General features: G+C 20.7%; 5 protein-coding genes across 5 annotated transcripts; 3 read left to right on the top strand and 2 right to left on the bottom strand.

The window, feature by feature from the left end:
• Positions 1 to 198: 198 nt before the first annotated feature.
• Positions 199 to 3,503, bottom strand: DDB_G0268482 (hypothetical protein; the record flags this gene model as incomplete). Its single annotated transcript, XM_642026.1, has 3 exons — positions 199 to 493; positions 1,258 to 2,126; positions 3,489 to 3,503. 3 exons carry the CDS (start codon positions 3,501 to 3,503, stop codon positions 199 to 201), a joined length of 1,179 nt encoding a protein of 392 aa, XP_647118.1.
• Positions 3,504 to 3,634: 131 nt separating this feature from the next.
• Positions 3,635 to 7,277, top strand: elmoF (engulfment and cell motility ELM family protein; the record flags this gene model as incomplete). The annotated part of the gene is made up of 2 exons (XM_642025.1): positions 3,635 to 4,351; positions 4,437 to 7,277. The coding sequence occupies 2 exons, from the start codon at positions 3,635 to 3,637 to the stop codon at positions 7,275 to 7,277; spliced, it is 3,558 nt and encodes a 1,185-aa protein (XP_647117.1).
• Positions 7,278 to 7,721: 444 nt separating this feature from the next.
• DDB_G0267546 (hypothetical protein) lies at positions 7,722 to 9,137 on the bottom strand (the record flags this gene model as incomplete). The annotated part of the gene is made up of 4 exons (XM_642024.1): positions 7,722 to 7,837; positions 7,952 to 8,195; positions 8,392 to 8,636; positions 8,729 to 9,137. 4 exons carry the CDS (start codon positions 9,135 to 9,137, stop codon positions 7,722 to 7,724), a joined length of 1,014 nt encoding a protein of 337 aa, XP_647116.1.
• Positions 9,138 to 10,607: 1,470 nt separating this feature from the next.
• Positions 10,608 to 12,684, top strand: aslM (AMP-dependent synthetase and ligase domain-containing protein; the record flags this gene model as incomplete). The annotated part of the gene is made up of 2 exons (XM_642023.1): positions 10,608 to 10,711; positions 10,866 to 12,684. 2 exons carry the CDS (start codon positions 10,608 to 10,610, stop codon positions 12,682 to 12,684), a joined length of 1,923 nt encoding a protein of 640 aa, XP_647115.1.
• Positions 12,685 to 13,403: 719 nt separating this feature from the next.
• Positions 13,404 to 15,473, top strand: aslN (AMP-dependent synthetase and ligase domain-containing protein; the record flags this gene model as incomplete). Its single annotated transcript, XM_642022.2, has 2 exons — positions 13,404 to 13,507; positions 13,655 to 15,473. The coding sequence occupies 2 exons, from the start codon at positions 13,404 to 13,406 to the stop codon at positions 15,471 to 15,473; spliced, it is 1,923 nt and encodes a 640-aa protein (XP_647114.2).
• Between the last annotated feature and the right edge of the window lie 449 nt (positions 15,474 to 15,922).

Raw genomic sequence — 15,922 nt, 5'->3', positions numbered from 1 at the left:
TTAAAAACAATTAAAAATAAAAATAAAAATAAAATAAATCACACACTACTTTTTTTAAATATATCCAATGCAATTTTTTATTTTTATTTTTATTTTTTAAATTATTTATTTAATTTTTATTTATTAATTTTATTTTATATAATATTATTTAATTTTATATAATTTTATTTATATTTATCTATTTTTTTTATTTTATTTTTAGTTAATTTTTTTAAATTTTGAGAAAAAATTAAGATTTTCGAAGTATTCAACAAGTTTAGAATTTTTTGAATAATAAGATAAAAGAAATTTAAAAGTTTTATAATCATTTCTTTCATAAATTTCAATTGATAATGAATGAAATACTGTAGAAGGATGAAATTCATCAATTTCTTCATCAATATTAATTAAACCATTTTCCAAGAATTCTTTTAGTTGACCTCTTAAATATGAAACCATAAATAATTCCTGTGATGATATATTTTGTATAGTACCATTAATAAATTCATTATGTCTAAAATTTAAAATATAATTTAAAAAATACTATAGGGAATATTGGATTCTTCGATTTTATTCAATTCATTAATTTTAGTTGGATTTATAATACAAAAATGGTATAATAAATGTCTCTTAATTTCAATTGGATCAAAATTAAAATCTCTCCAATTTTCAATTAAAAACTTAATTGAATCATTATAATTAATAGGCAAAAAATTTGAAGATATTCCCGAGAATGCTTGATAATAATAATTTGAATAATTCTCTTTAAAGTGATTTACTAATTGATAATTTCTATATATATATTGAAATGATTCAATTTTCTTTTGTTCAGTTTTAATTTTATTAAAAATGAAATCAAAAATTTTAATTGATTCAATTCTTGTAAATGTATGAATTGAAAATGTAAAGTTATTATTTTTTGATAAGCTATTATAAACCAACTCTAATAATTTTAAATTATTATGTCTGAAACAAGTTTCTAATAATTTATCAATTGGAAATTTATTTGTAATATCAATTGATTTATCATTTATATCATCCAATGATTTTTTTAATGTATTCAATTATTGATTCACCATTTCTATCATTTTTGCAATACCTGAATGGAGTTTGAAGTATTCTATAATCATAAATTGATTTACCATCATAGTTTGCAAAATGGATTGGATTAAATGCTCTTGAATTACATTCCAATTCTTTAAAATATTTCAATCCTAAAAAATTATAATTTAAACCTGATGGTGAATCATCAGTAAATAAACCACCATTATAAATAACTTTTTAATACGATCATCATTAGAATCACATTCACCAATAATTGTTGATAATTGGGTACTTGTGAATACCATTTCATTTATTTCTTCATTTGCTAAAATAAATGATGGTCTTTCTTTTCTTTCAACATGTTGAGAATTGAATGGTTCACTTTGTAAATTTAAAATGCTTGATACAATTGAACAACAATTTAAAATAAATCCCAATGGTTTTTCATAAATTGACATATTGAAAATTTTTTTAAAACAATCATATATTTTTAGAGATTTTACATTGTCCCTCCCACCAAATACTTCATATTTATCTGGAACCACATATTTTAAATCAATACCGATTGGTTTTGGTAAAGTTTTATATTGATCATTTAAATAATTTTCAATGAAGTATTTACATTTTTTAACATGTAATTCATTATGATCAGTCTTTATGAGATTTAAACATTTTATTGCTTGATAACCAATTGAATTTTCCCATATTTTATCTTTTAATTCATTTGTAATCTTTACATGATCCTTTGATTCAATCATGATGAAATCTGAAATTAAAAATGAACCACATCTAATTGAAAATAGTAAATTTGATTCAGTTGGTATATAATTATATTCATAAACTATTACTTTGAATGCTTGTAAATTATTATTTTCAATCATTTCTGAAACTAGGTTAATCAAATTTGGATAATTTTTAAATAATTTTGAAAAGATTGAATTATTATCATTTTGAAATTTTTTAAAAATAGTTTTTTCATCAATTATTAAATTCTTATCATCCCTATCGATTTTATAATAAAGTAAATTTAAAAAACCGTTGTCAATCATCCAATCAACCTTATTACATTCATAATATGAATAACAACCAAGACGAAAACTTCTCTTTTTAAATATTTCATTAAATAAATATTTATTTTTAAAAATTTTCCAAAATAATATTTCTTCTCTTTCCTTTTTTTTATTTTCTTATGGCTGTAGTAAAAATCAAAAAAAAAAAAAAAACAAAAAAAAAAAACACAAAAAAAACAAAAAAAAAAACAAAAAAAAAATCATAAAAAAAAGAAAGTTTTCATGGGTTGTGGAGATTTTATTTTGATCAAAAAAATCCCATAAAGAATGATAATAAATTTTCAAATATCCACCTTAAAAAAATATAATAATTTTTGATAATATTTAAATTAATAAAAATTAGATATATAGTTTAAAAGCTAATTCCAATTGAAAGAAGTAACTTTTAAAAATAAAATAATAAAAAAAAAAATTGAAATTAAAAAATAAAAAACTCTAAAAAAAATGTCCGAAAACTATAAATAATTATATGTCAGTAAACTTGTTTTATTCAATTTTTTTACATAGAAATAAGAAAAAAAACAAATAGATAATAAATATATATATTATTATTATTATAGTTTTTGGACACCCAACTATAATTTAATGTTCTTTTTTTCAAATTTTTTTAAAAAAAATAAAATAAAAATAAAATAATAATAATAATAATAATAATAATAATAATAATAATAATAATAATAATAATAATAATAATAATAATAATAATAATAATAATAATAATAATAATAATTTTAGAACAAACTGATTATTCCAACATAATTATTAATAACCACAACAACAATCAAAATTCAAATAAATGATTTAATTTTAAATCATAATTTGTCGTCATCATTTGTTTTGATTCGATATAAAATAAATGTGCTTGAAAAAATTTTGGAATGGGTTATTTTAAGTTCAAGAGTTTGTGGGTGTGGGTTGTTTTTATTTTTGTTTTTTTTTTTTTTTTTTAAAAAAAATTTATTTATAACACCATGGTTAAAAAAATGTGATTTATTTGAAAATGATTTGTTTTGTTTTTATTTTTGAAATAAAAAAAAAAATTACATTTCTAATCAGTGTTTATTATATAAAAAAATTATTCTTGTCTTATTTTTTTTATTTTTTTTATTTTTTTTTAATTTTTTTTAATTTTTTTTTTTTTTGTCGGTTTGGAATTTAAAAAAAAAAAAAAAAAGAATTAAGCAGTTATCCAAATTTTTTTTAAAAAAAAAAAAATTTTATAATAATCTTGTCAAAAAAGTCAGATATTTTTTCGCACTACATTTTATTATAACAACCTTGTGCACACACACAAATCAAAATTTACATTGAAAAAAAAATAAAAAAAAAAAAACCTTAAAAAAAAAAAAAAATTAAAAAACATTGGTTATTTTATTCATTTGTAAAAACAAAAACCATTATTTGTAACATTATATATAAAAATAAATATTTTTAAATCATATATATCTTTAAAATATAATTTTTTTTTTATTATTTATTTTTCATAAAAAAAAAAAATAATTTGTAAATTATTAAAAAAAAAAAAAACAAAAAAAATAAAAATGGAAACTCAAGATACATTGACAATGATTGATTTAACATCAAGTGTACCAAGTTTATCATTATCGAATGTAATTCAACAACAAAATGAAGTTATTGAATCTGAAAATAAAAATGTAAATACCGAATTATTGACATTATCAACTCAAACCGTTATATCATTTGTATATTGTAATAGACAAGCATCATTATTTAATTTGTTAACTCAAATGTTAACAACCAATACATTCTCACCAATTAATCCATCTGTTGAAATTCCATTTCAACCATCTCCATATCCATCAACAATTCATAACAATTCGTCAACATCAATTAATCAATCATCATCACCATCATCATCATCAAGTACAACACCATCCTCTTCGACTCAATCTTCACCAATTTTACAAGGAAATAATAATAATATTACTGGTAAACCATCTTTAATGTTTAATATTTTGGATAAAGCAATTAATGCAATTTCACACCAATATAAAAAGAATTTTTATATTCATATACTTGAAAAACCAATTTCTTCTCCAAATTTAATTTCAACCAATCCTAATAATAATAGCAATAATAATAATAATAATAATAATAATACTGCAGAAGATCATGATAAATTAGTTGCAGGTTGTTTATCATTTATAAATCATATGTTAAGTTCTGCTCCATCCTATTTTGATTTTGAAAGATATAGACAGGTTTTAAGTTCTCAAGGTGTAAATGAAGTTATAAAGGTATAGATTAATCTTTTTTTACTATTTAATTATTATTAATTATTAATTATTTATTATTAATTATTTTTTATTATTGTTTATTTAGACATTTGTAAAAAGTGTTAATCCAAATGTTAGATTAGAATTATTACATTATCAAAAACATAAAATTAATGGTATAAAAGCATCAAAACAAACATCAATATTTTTAGATAGACAAAATGTTTTATCGTTTTTAAATAGATTATGTAAAATGTCATTTCCAAATAATGGTGGTGATTCACCAACTACAAATGAAGAGAAAATGAAATTACTTGGTTTTGAAACTGATGATTTACATTTAGAATTACAATCAACTGGTTTATTAGGTATTAGAAATATGATTTATTTTTGTGCACGTTATTTTAGAATTTATGATGAAATTTTAAAAGCTCAAATTAAAAAATTTAAAGAAATTAATATAAATAATAATAATAATAGTAATAATAATGATGAAAATAATAATAATAATAATAATAATAATAATAATAATAATAATAATAATAATAATAATAATAATAATAATAATAATAGTGACAATGTTGAAAATAATAATAATAATAATGTTGAAAATGAAGATGATTCATATTATTCATTTTCAAGAGTTGGTTTTACATTAACAAATTTAATTTTTGAATTGTATATAGAAGATGAAAATTTATATGAAATTATATTTGATCAAGATGATTGGTTTGAAGAGTTATTTTGTATTTCATTTGAATTATTTGATGAAATTTGGGAAAGAGAAGGAACATGTCAAGAGGATTATATACCAGTTTTACATAAAACTCGTGCAGTTTTATCAAGAATAAAATGGACAAATCCATCATCAATTGCATCTTTTCAAAAGACATTAGGTTGTGTATTGGATGAGATGTGGAGTAAAACAAATGATTTAAAAGAAGAAAAAGAAATGAATGCTCGTGCTGGTGGTTTAAGTGATAGTATTATGGGTGTACCACATGGTAATGCTAATGGTGGTAGTGGTGCTAGTGGTAATTTAAGATTTAAAAAGTTTTTTAATGAAAAGTTTAAACAGTATAGAAAATCAACAGATTCTATAAATTCAGATGGTAGTGAAGCTATTTTCCAACCACCACCACAATCGCCACAATCACAACAACAATCACAACAACAAACACAACAAACACAACAACCAGCATCACCATTACAAACATCATCATCATCTGATATTCAAAAATCACCAGTACCACATAAAATTAATACAAAATCAATGAGTTTTAAAAAATTATTTTCAGATTTAAAATCAGCAGAAACTGAAAGAAAAAATTCATTAACAGGAAGTAATGGAATTACCGATGGTGGAGATAGTAATCCAAATAGTGGTGCTGAAGTACTTTCATTACCAAATACACCACGTTATCTCGGTGGTGACAATGATAATGAAGGTTCAGAAAATGGTTCATCATCATCATTTTCATTTGAGAAATTATCAAGAAAATTAAGATCTGGTTCATCATCAATTAAAGATAAATCATCATCACCAAAATTCAATTCATTAACTGGTGAATTAACAATGAATATTTCATCATCATCATCATTAGAAGGTAATCAACAACAACAACAACAACAATCAACAAACTCTTCAACAACATCACCAAATGTATCACCTTATTTACAATCAGTTACAACAACAACAACCAATACCACTACTGCCACTACTACTACTGATGATCAATCACAACAACAAGTACCACCACAATTTAATATAGATGATGGTAAAAGATCATTGAAATCAAGTGGTAATTCAATTTATAAGAGTGTTAAAAAAGCAATGTCAAATTTAGGTGAAAAAGGTAAAGATATAGGTAAAAAAGTAAAGAGTAAAAAAGAAAAGAAAAAGAAATCAAAACAACAAGTTGAACACTCATTTGAAGATGATTGTAACAATAGTGCCAATAATAGTAGTTATAATAATAGTCCATACATTATTCCAGGTGATTTAGAATTACCAACTAATTTTAGACCATCATTGGATTTAGATTTTGATAAAAATTCAGATTCCTCTTATGAAGATTCTGAAAATGAAACAAATACTCTTGATGATATTCAATCAATTGATAGTAGTAGTAATAATAATAGTAATAATAATAGTAATAATAATAGTTCATCAAATTTAAATAATAATAGTACTTCAAGTATTAATTTAATGAATGATCAATCATTACAATCTGTACAACAACCACAACCACAACAACAACAACAACAACAACAACAACAACAACAACCAATTGTAGAACAACAACCACAAGCAAATTTAGAAAAAGAACAAAATAATTCATCAACTCAAGTTACACCAATTATTTCATCAGCAAAATTAGATGTTAATGAGAAATTAGAATCAATACCAACAGTAATAATTGAACCAATTGATGATGATAATAATAATAATGGTATTAATAGATCAATATCTGATCAAAGTTTAACTGATGCAATGTCATTAAATTATCAAATCACACAAAAACAAAAATCAAGATTGTCAACTGATGAAAATCAAAATCAAAATAATAATAATAATAAATTAAGTGATAACTCTAGTAATGAACAACATCCAGTTTCACCAAGTTATCCAAGAAGACAAATTAATATTATAAATGGTGGTGGTGGTAGTGCAGGAAGAAATTCAACTTTAAATTCTGGTTCATCTTCACTATCAAAAAAACCAGTTTTATCTCGTGCCCCAATTCCATCAGTTTTCTCCTCCTCCTCTCATAATCCACCTGCAATGGTTAAATCTCCAAGTATTAAACATTTGGTCACATTCTTTGAAGTAAAATCTTCTGAATTAAAAGATAACTCAAGTACCGTTAGTGGTAGTGTTAATAATAATTTAAATGTTGGAATTCCTCAATTAAAAAGAGAAAAATCTTTTAAAAGTGATTTTTAAAAATAATCAAAGAAATAAAAAAAAAAAAAAAAAAATTTAAAAAAAAAAATACAAAAAATTAAAAAAAAAATTAAAAAAAAAAATACAAAAAAAAACATTTAAAACCCCTTTTATTTATTATTTAATTCTCTTTTATTATTAGATTTAATTAATTTAAAGAAAAAAAAAAAAAAAAAAAAAAAAGTAAAGAGATCTATCACTTTACACCAAAGTATTTTTTTTATTAAAATTTAAAAAATAATTTTTCCTATTGAAATTATTTATATTTAATTAAATATTTGTATTTGTTTTATATATATATATATATATGTGTGTGTGTGTGTATATTTATGCGTGTATTTTTATAGGTGATTATAATAATAATAATAATAATAATAATAATAATAATAATAATTATTGTATTTGTGAATGAAAATATATTTGTTGTTGTTGTTGTTGGGTAATTTATGGATTAATATCAACAATAAAGATGAGTGGATTTGAAGTTTCAACGCAAACTTTATTATCCAAAGATACATTTGAAGTACTAATTAATTCACCAAAATTTAAACTTTGTTTAACTATTTTTTTTTTTTTTTTAAAAAAAAGATATAATGGTAAAGAAAATATATTATATTAAAATATTATTTTAAAATCAACAAAATGTGTAAATATATTTAATAATTATTAATTACCTAAATTCCATTTTAAACCAGAGGTTGTTACTTGGGAAGCTTTTGATGATAATGGAATTAAAGAACATTTTGTTTCACTACGACAAATGATATTATGATTGTATGTTGAACTTAAGAGCCAAGCAAGATTATCCTTTGAAGCTAATATAATTTTTCTACCAGGATGATCAAAAAGAGTATTTACATTTGCAAATTCATGAGAGAATGAACCGCCCAATCCCCCTAAAATAAATATTTTTCTATACTTTATAATTTTTAAAAAAAAAAAAAAAAAAAAAAAAATGATTCAATGTTAAAAATATAATACAAACTTTTGATTGTATATTTTCATTATCAATAATAATAATAATAATAATAATAATAATAATAATAATAATAATAATAATAATAATAATAATAATAATAATAATAATAATAATAATAATAATAATAATAATTACCTTTATACCACTACCTTTTTCTAAATCAATAATTAATTCAAAACATTTTTGAAGATCAGAAGTATCTTGACTTGAATCCAAGACAATGGATGAACCTTTTTTACTAAAGAAATCAGAAACACCTTCATGAAGTGAATCTAAATCTCCTTTTATATAATCTGGAATCCATCTACTTGATTGATTGATTTTAGTACCTAATGAATATAATCTATTTGCTCCTCCATCTGCACAAATTCTAACGCTACCTATAAAATATATTAGACATACATATATATATATAGTATTAGTTTTCATAATATATAATTATTTATTTTTTAAACAAATTGTATAATATTACATTTATCCCAAAAGTAATCGACTAATTTCTTTGGTAATTTTTGATTTGCTAATATGAGAGCACAATGATCATCAAATGAAAATTGTTTTCTTGGTGTATTGCTTGAATGAGGTGTTGAAGATGAACTACCACCACTTTCATCATCTGATAATGAAGAGGATGGTTTTTTAATTGATGTTGTTGATGATGTTGATAATGATGATGGAATGTGTGGTGTTGATTGGGAATGGTGATATTGCAATGGCATTTGGTGGTTTAATGGATTATGTGCTTTTAATTTTTTATCAAATAAATAACCACCATACTCTGCTACATCCCATGTTATAGTTTCTTTATTATTTTTATCAGGTTGCTGTTGCTGTTGTTGTTGTTGTTGTTGTTGTTGAACCTCTTCTTCTTGTTTTTCCATTGTATATTTATATGTAATATATGTAATATTTATATTATAGTTTTTTTTATATGTGTTTAGTATTTAAAAAAAAAAAAAAAGAAAATTTAAATTTTAATATTGAAGATAAATAAAAGTGAGGTGGAATAAAAGAATCAAAGGGTAATCCCGGAATGATATTAATTTTTTATTTTTTTTTTATTTTTTTATTTTTTTTTTTTTATTTTTTTTTATTTTTTTTTTATTTTTTTTTTATTTTTGAACGAACCCCCTTTAAAGATCTTAATTTCCCATTTCGTTTATTTTTTTTTTTTTTTTGGATTTTTTAATTATTTTTTAATTATTTTTTTTATTTTTTTTTCTATATATATCAATTTAAATCTTTTGTATTGGAAAATAAAGAGGATTTTAGATAAAAAATTATTAAATTTCTGGAAAAAATTAACTAAAATTTTATATTCATCCCCGAATAATTTTTTAAAATATGAAATAATTTGTGGTTTTCAGAGGTAATTAATTTTGAAAAAAAAAAAAATAGTTTTATTTTTTTAATTTTTGTTTTTTTTTTTCAAAATTTAAGAATGGTCAAATTAATTTTTTTTTTTTTTTTTTTTACCAATTATTTCAAATATCAAAATCTAATTTATCATTCTCAAAACCAAATAATCAACTGCTTTTTTTTTTTTTCTTTTTTTTTTTTTTTTTTTCTCTTTGGGATTGGTTAAAATTTTAATTTTTAGATCTTCATTTTTGTAAATTATATTTATTTTTAGATTATCCAAAAATAAAATTTAATTTTATTTTTTTATTAAATATAATTAATGAAGTCTGAATGTTACTTTCATAAAAAAGACTAAAAGAAACTAAATTTTTTAACCAGATCAAAATGTTTATATGGTGTGATTGGTTTTTTATTATTGTTTGAACACCCAAATATATACAAATTTTTATTTATTTTTAAAAACCAAAAAAATCATTTCTATGTTTAATTAAAAAAAAAAATAAAAAAAAAAAAAAATAAAAATCAATTAGTAAATTAATAATTAATATTTACTTAAAAAACAAGGAAACCTTTGTTTAAATTGAAATATTTTACACCAATTAAAATTTTTTTCTTCACAACCCTAATTTAATAATATCATTTTTTAAAAAAATTTAATTAATTTGATTTTTTGTTTTGGGAAGCCCCTTAAACGTGTTAAAAAAAAAAAGAAAATTTCAAAAGTTAATTTTTTTTTTTTTTATTATTACAAATTAATTTTTTTTTTTATTACTACAAATTAATTTTTTTTTTTATTATCTCAAATTAATTTTTTTTTTTTTTATTATTACAAATCAATTTTTTTTATGCATTTTAAAATCAACTTTTAACAAAAACATTGGGTGTTTTTTTTTTTTTTTTTTTTTTTTATTTACAAACAAAAGTTTTTATTTTAATTATTAAAACTTTTTATTATTATTGTTTTTATTATAAATAAATAATTCAATAAAATGTATATATTAAGTGACCCATTTAATTATGAAAATGATAGTAATTTTGCAAATGATAAACCAAATGAATTTTGGGATGAAGTTGCAAAGAAATATATTTATTGGTAAATCTTAACCTTTATTTTTTTTATTTTTTTTTTTCTTTTTATTTTTTTTTTTTTTTTTTTTTTTTTTTTAAAAAATTGTTTTGGATAATTTTTTAATACATGCTAATTTTACCTTTTTTTTTTTTACACTTCATATATATTTTAAAAAAAGGGATAAAATTTATGATAAAGTCTACAGTGGTGATGAAATTTATCCTGATTGGTTCCAAGGTGGTAAATTCAATTCATGTTTTAATGTTTTGGATATAAATGTTAATAATCCATTAAAAAGGGATCAAGTGGCAATAATTTATGAATGTCCATATTTAAATAAAACAATTGAATTAACTTATAATCAACTATTTGAAAAAGTATGTGAATTTTCAAGAGTACTTTTAAATTTAAATATTACAAAAGATGATAATGTTTTAATTTATATGGCCACAACATTAGAACCAATTATTGCAATGTTATCATGCGCTCGTATTGGTGCAACTCATTGTGTAATATATGATAATTATGGTGTAAATACATTGGTTGATAGAATTGAATCAATTACACCTAAACTAATATTATCATCAAGTTTTACTATTGTCAATGATACAATCGTAGAGTTACCAACAAATTTAAAAAATGCAATTGAAATATCAAAATTTAAACCAAATCATGTAATTATTCATTTTAGAAGTTATGATTCAACTTTTAAAGAATCTGATTTTAATTTAATTGAAAGTATTAAACCAATTCCAAATTCTTTAAATTGGGATAGTGAAATTAATAAAATCAAAGAAAATCAACAGAAACCATTTTATGAATATGTACCAGTAGATTCAAATCATCCATTATATATTATTTATACAAGTGGAACAACAGCAAAACCAAAATCAATTGTTAGAAGTAATAGTTCACTAGTTTGTTTAAAATATCATTATAGTGCAATGATGATAAAAGATGTAGTTCTCAGATTCCTTGCACATCATAAAGTTGGTGGTTTAACATTTCACAGTTTTCTATATGGATTTTTATCATTTGGTCAAACATTTGTTTTAAGTGAGAGTGGTGTAACAAAATTTTGGAATACATTGGAAAAACATAAAATTTCAATGTCTTTTGCATGGCCTAAAACAATTAGAAACCTTATTAAATATGATCCTAATGCTGAGAATTTAAAATCAAATTTTAATTTATCAAATTTAAAAGTGCTATGTTTTGGAGGGGAAGTTACTGAAGAACCAATTTCAGAATACATTGAAAATAAAATTGGAGTAAAATGTTCAAGAGGATATGGTCAAAGTGAAAGTGGAATAACATTAATTTTAGGCTATGGCCATATCAAAATCCCATATTCTGCTTGTGGTCTACCTGCAGTTTTCATAAAACCAGTAATATTATCACCTGTAGATGGTAAAGAATTAAATGAGAATGAAATTGGTGAAGTTTCATTTAAATTACCAATGCCACCAAGTTTTGCAGCTACATTTTATAAAAATGATGATAGATTCAAACAATTGTTTAGCAAATATAAAGGTTATTATAATTCTGGTGATTTAGGATTTAAAGATAAGAACGGATGTTTTAGTGTGGTTTCAAGATTAGAAGATCAATTAAATTTTAGTGATGGAAGATCAATTATTTTAAATAAAATTGAAGATTCAATTTTAAAACATCCATTAGTTTTAGAATGTTGTTCATTTGGTTTTGAAAAATTAAATCAATTGGTTGCTTTATTGGTTTTAAAAAATGCTGATGATCATCATCATATTGATATGAACCAATTAAATAATGAAATTAATTTTATAATTTCAAATGATTTTAATCCATCTACATTTTTAAGTAAAATTATAATTATTCCTGAATTACCAATATCAATGGGTGGGAAAATTACAAGATCTATATTATCAAATTATTTAAATGATTCAAACTATCAATTACCTGAAAATGTTGGTGATTTAAACATATTTTATAAAATTAAAAATTTATTTAAACAATAATCTCTCAATAAAATAATTTAATTAAATTAAAAATAAAAATACAATTAAAGTAACATTTTATTAATTTATATTATATTCATGGGTGATTAATTTTTTATTTTTATTTTTTTTATTTTTTTATTTTTATTTTTTTAAATTTAAGAAAACTAAAATTATTTTTTTTATCTACTATTTCAAATATCAAATATATTTTTTAAATCTTCATATTTTTAAGTAAATCATAATTATTTTTATATTATTATACAAAAATATTAATTTTATTATTTTTTATTAAATATAAATTATAATTAGGTCTGAATGATACTTTAATAAAAAAAGACTAAAGACAACTAAATTTTTTAATCAAATTAAAATGTTAGTATGGTGTAGTTTTATTATAATTTGAACACTCGCACACCCACACACCAAAATATAAACAAATTTTATTTGAACCAACAAAATAAATTTATCAAATCAATATTCTATATTTTTTTTTAAACTTTAACACCCAAGATGATTTTTTCTTAACATAAACATAATAAACTGTTTAAATTTTTATCATCCCACAACACTTTTAAAATACAAAAACAAAGGTGGTTTTTTTTTATTTTTATTTTTTTTTTTTTTTTTTTTTTTTTTTTTTTTTTTTTTTTTTTTTTTTTTTTTGTTATTTAATCTTTTTTTTTTTTTTTAATTATTAATATTAATATTATATTTGCTTACAAATAAATAATTCATATATGTATAAATTAAGTGACCCATTTAATTATAAAAATGATAGTAATTATGCAAATAATAAACCAAATGAATTTTGGGATGAAGTTGCAAAAAAAAATATTTATTGGTAAACTATTACTTTTTTTTTAAATTGTTTAAATAATTTCGTGATAGTTTTTTTAATATATGTAATATTAATTTTTTTTATTATAATTTTTAAAATATTTTTATAAATATATAAATAATTATAAAATGTAATAAAAAAAAAAAAAAGGGATAAAATTTATGATAAAGTCTACAGTGGTGATGAAATTTATCCTGATTGGTTCCAAGGAGGTAAATTTAATTCATGTTATAATGTTTTGGATATAAATGTTAATAATCCATTAAAAAGGGATCAAGTGGCAATAATTTATGAATGTCCATATTTAAAAAAAACAATAGAATTGACTTATAATCAACTATTTGAAAAAGTATGTGAATTTTCAAGAGTACTTTTAAATTTAAATATTACAAAAGATGACAATGTTTTAATTTGTATGGCACCAACATTAGAACCAATTATTGCAATGTTATCATGCGCTCGTATTGGTGCAACTCATTGTGTAATATATGATAGCTATAGTATAAATACATTGGTCGGTATAATTGAAGAAATAACACCTAAATTAATATTATCATCAAATTTTACTATTATTAATGATACAGTTGTAGAGTTTACAACAAATTTAAAAAATGCAATTGAAATATCAAAATTTAAACCAAATCATGTAATTACTGATTTTAGAAATCATGATAGAAATTTTAATGAATCTGATTTAAAATTCATTCAAAACATTAAACCAATTCCAAATTGTTTAAATTGGGATAATGAAATTAATAAAATCAAAGAAAATCAACAGAAACCATTTTATGAATATGTACCAGTAGATTCAAATCACCCATTATATATTCTTCATACAAGTGGAACAACAGGAATTGCAAAATCAATTGTTAGAAGTAATGGTTCAATAGTTTGTTTAAAATACAATTATAGTACAATGATTATAAAAAACCTAGTTCTAAGATTCCATTCTCATTATAAAATTGGTGGTTTATTATTTCATGGTTTTCTATATGGATATTTATCAAATGGTCAAACAATTGTTTTAGGTGAGATTGGTGAAACAAACTTTTGGAATACATTGGAAAAACATAAAATTTCAATATCTTTTGTATGTCCAAGAAAAATTAAACGCCAAATTAATACTGATCCTAATGCTGAGAATTTGAAATCAAAATATAATTTATCAAATTTAAGGGTATTATGTTTTGGAGGGGAACCTACTGATCCATCATTATCAGATTACATTGAAAATAAAATTAAAGTAAAATGTTCAAGAGGATATGGTCAAACTGAAATTGGAATAACATATATTTTAGGCTATGGTCATCCCAATATCCCATATTCTGCTTGTGGTGTACCTGCGGTTTTCATAAAACCAGTAATACTATCACCTGTAGATGGTAAAGAATTAAGTGAAAATGAAATTGGTGAAATTTCATTTAAATTACCAATGCCACCAAGTTTTGCAACTACATTTTATAAAAAAGATGAAAAATTTAAACAATTGTTTAGCAAATATAAAGGTTATTATAATTCTGGTGATTTAGGATTTAAAGATAATAATGGATATTTTAGTGTAATTTCAAGAATAGAAGATCAATTAACTTTAAATGATGGAAAATCAATTATATTAAATAAAATTGAAAGTTCAATTTTAAAACATCCATTAGTTTTAGAATGTTGTTCATTTGCTCTTGAAAATTTAAATCAATTAGTTGCATTATTGGTTTTAAAAAATGCTGATGATCATCATCATATTGATATGAATCATCTAAAAAATGAAATTAATTTAATAATTTCAAATGATTTTAATCCATCTACTTCTTTAAGTAAAATTATAATTATTCCTGAATTACCAATATCAATTAATGGGAAAATTATAAGATCTGTCATATCAAAATTTATAAATAATTCAAATTATCAATTACCTGAAAATATTGGTGATTTGAAATTATTTTATAACATCAAGAATTTATGTAAACAATAATAATATCTTAATAAAATAATTTAATTAAAAATAAAAAAATAAAATTAAAGTAACCTTTTATTAATCTATATATAATAATCAATTTTTTGGAATTTTGTATTTAATGTGAAAAAAAAAGAAGCGACCAGCCCCATAAAATTACTTTTCACTTTGATGCTGAAATTTTTACATCCAATTTAAATCAATTAGTTGCATTATTGGTTTTAAAAAATGCTGGTGATCATCATATTGAAATAGATCAATTAAAAAATGAAATTAATTTTATAATTTCAAATGATTTTAATCCATCTACTTTTTTAAGTAAAATTATAATTATTCTTGAACTACCAATACCAATGGGTGGGAAAATTACAAGATCTATATTATCAAATTATTTAAATGATTCAAACTATCAGTTACCGGAAAATGTTGGTGATTTAAACATATTTTATAAAATTAAAAATTTATAT

Source organism: Dictyostelium discoideum (assembly GCF_000004695.1).
Source record: "Dictyostelium discoideum AX4 chromosome 1 chromosome, whole genome shotgun sequence".
In the NCBI taxonomy this organism is placed as follows: domain Eukaryota; phylum Evosea; class Eumycetozoa; order Dictyosteliales; family Dictyosteliaceae; genus Dictyostelium; species Dictyostelium discoideum.
This window is presented reverse-complemented; position numbering and strand designations above follow the sequence as displayed.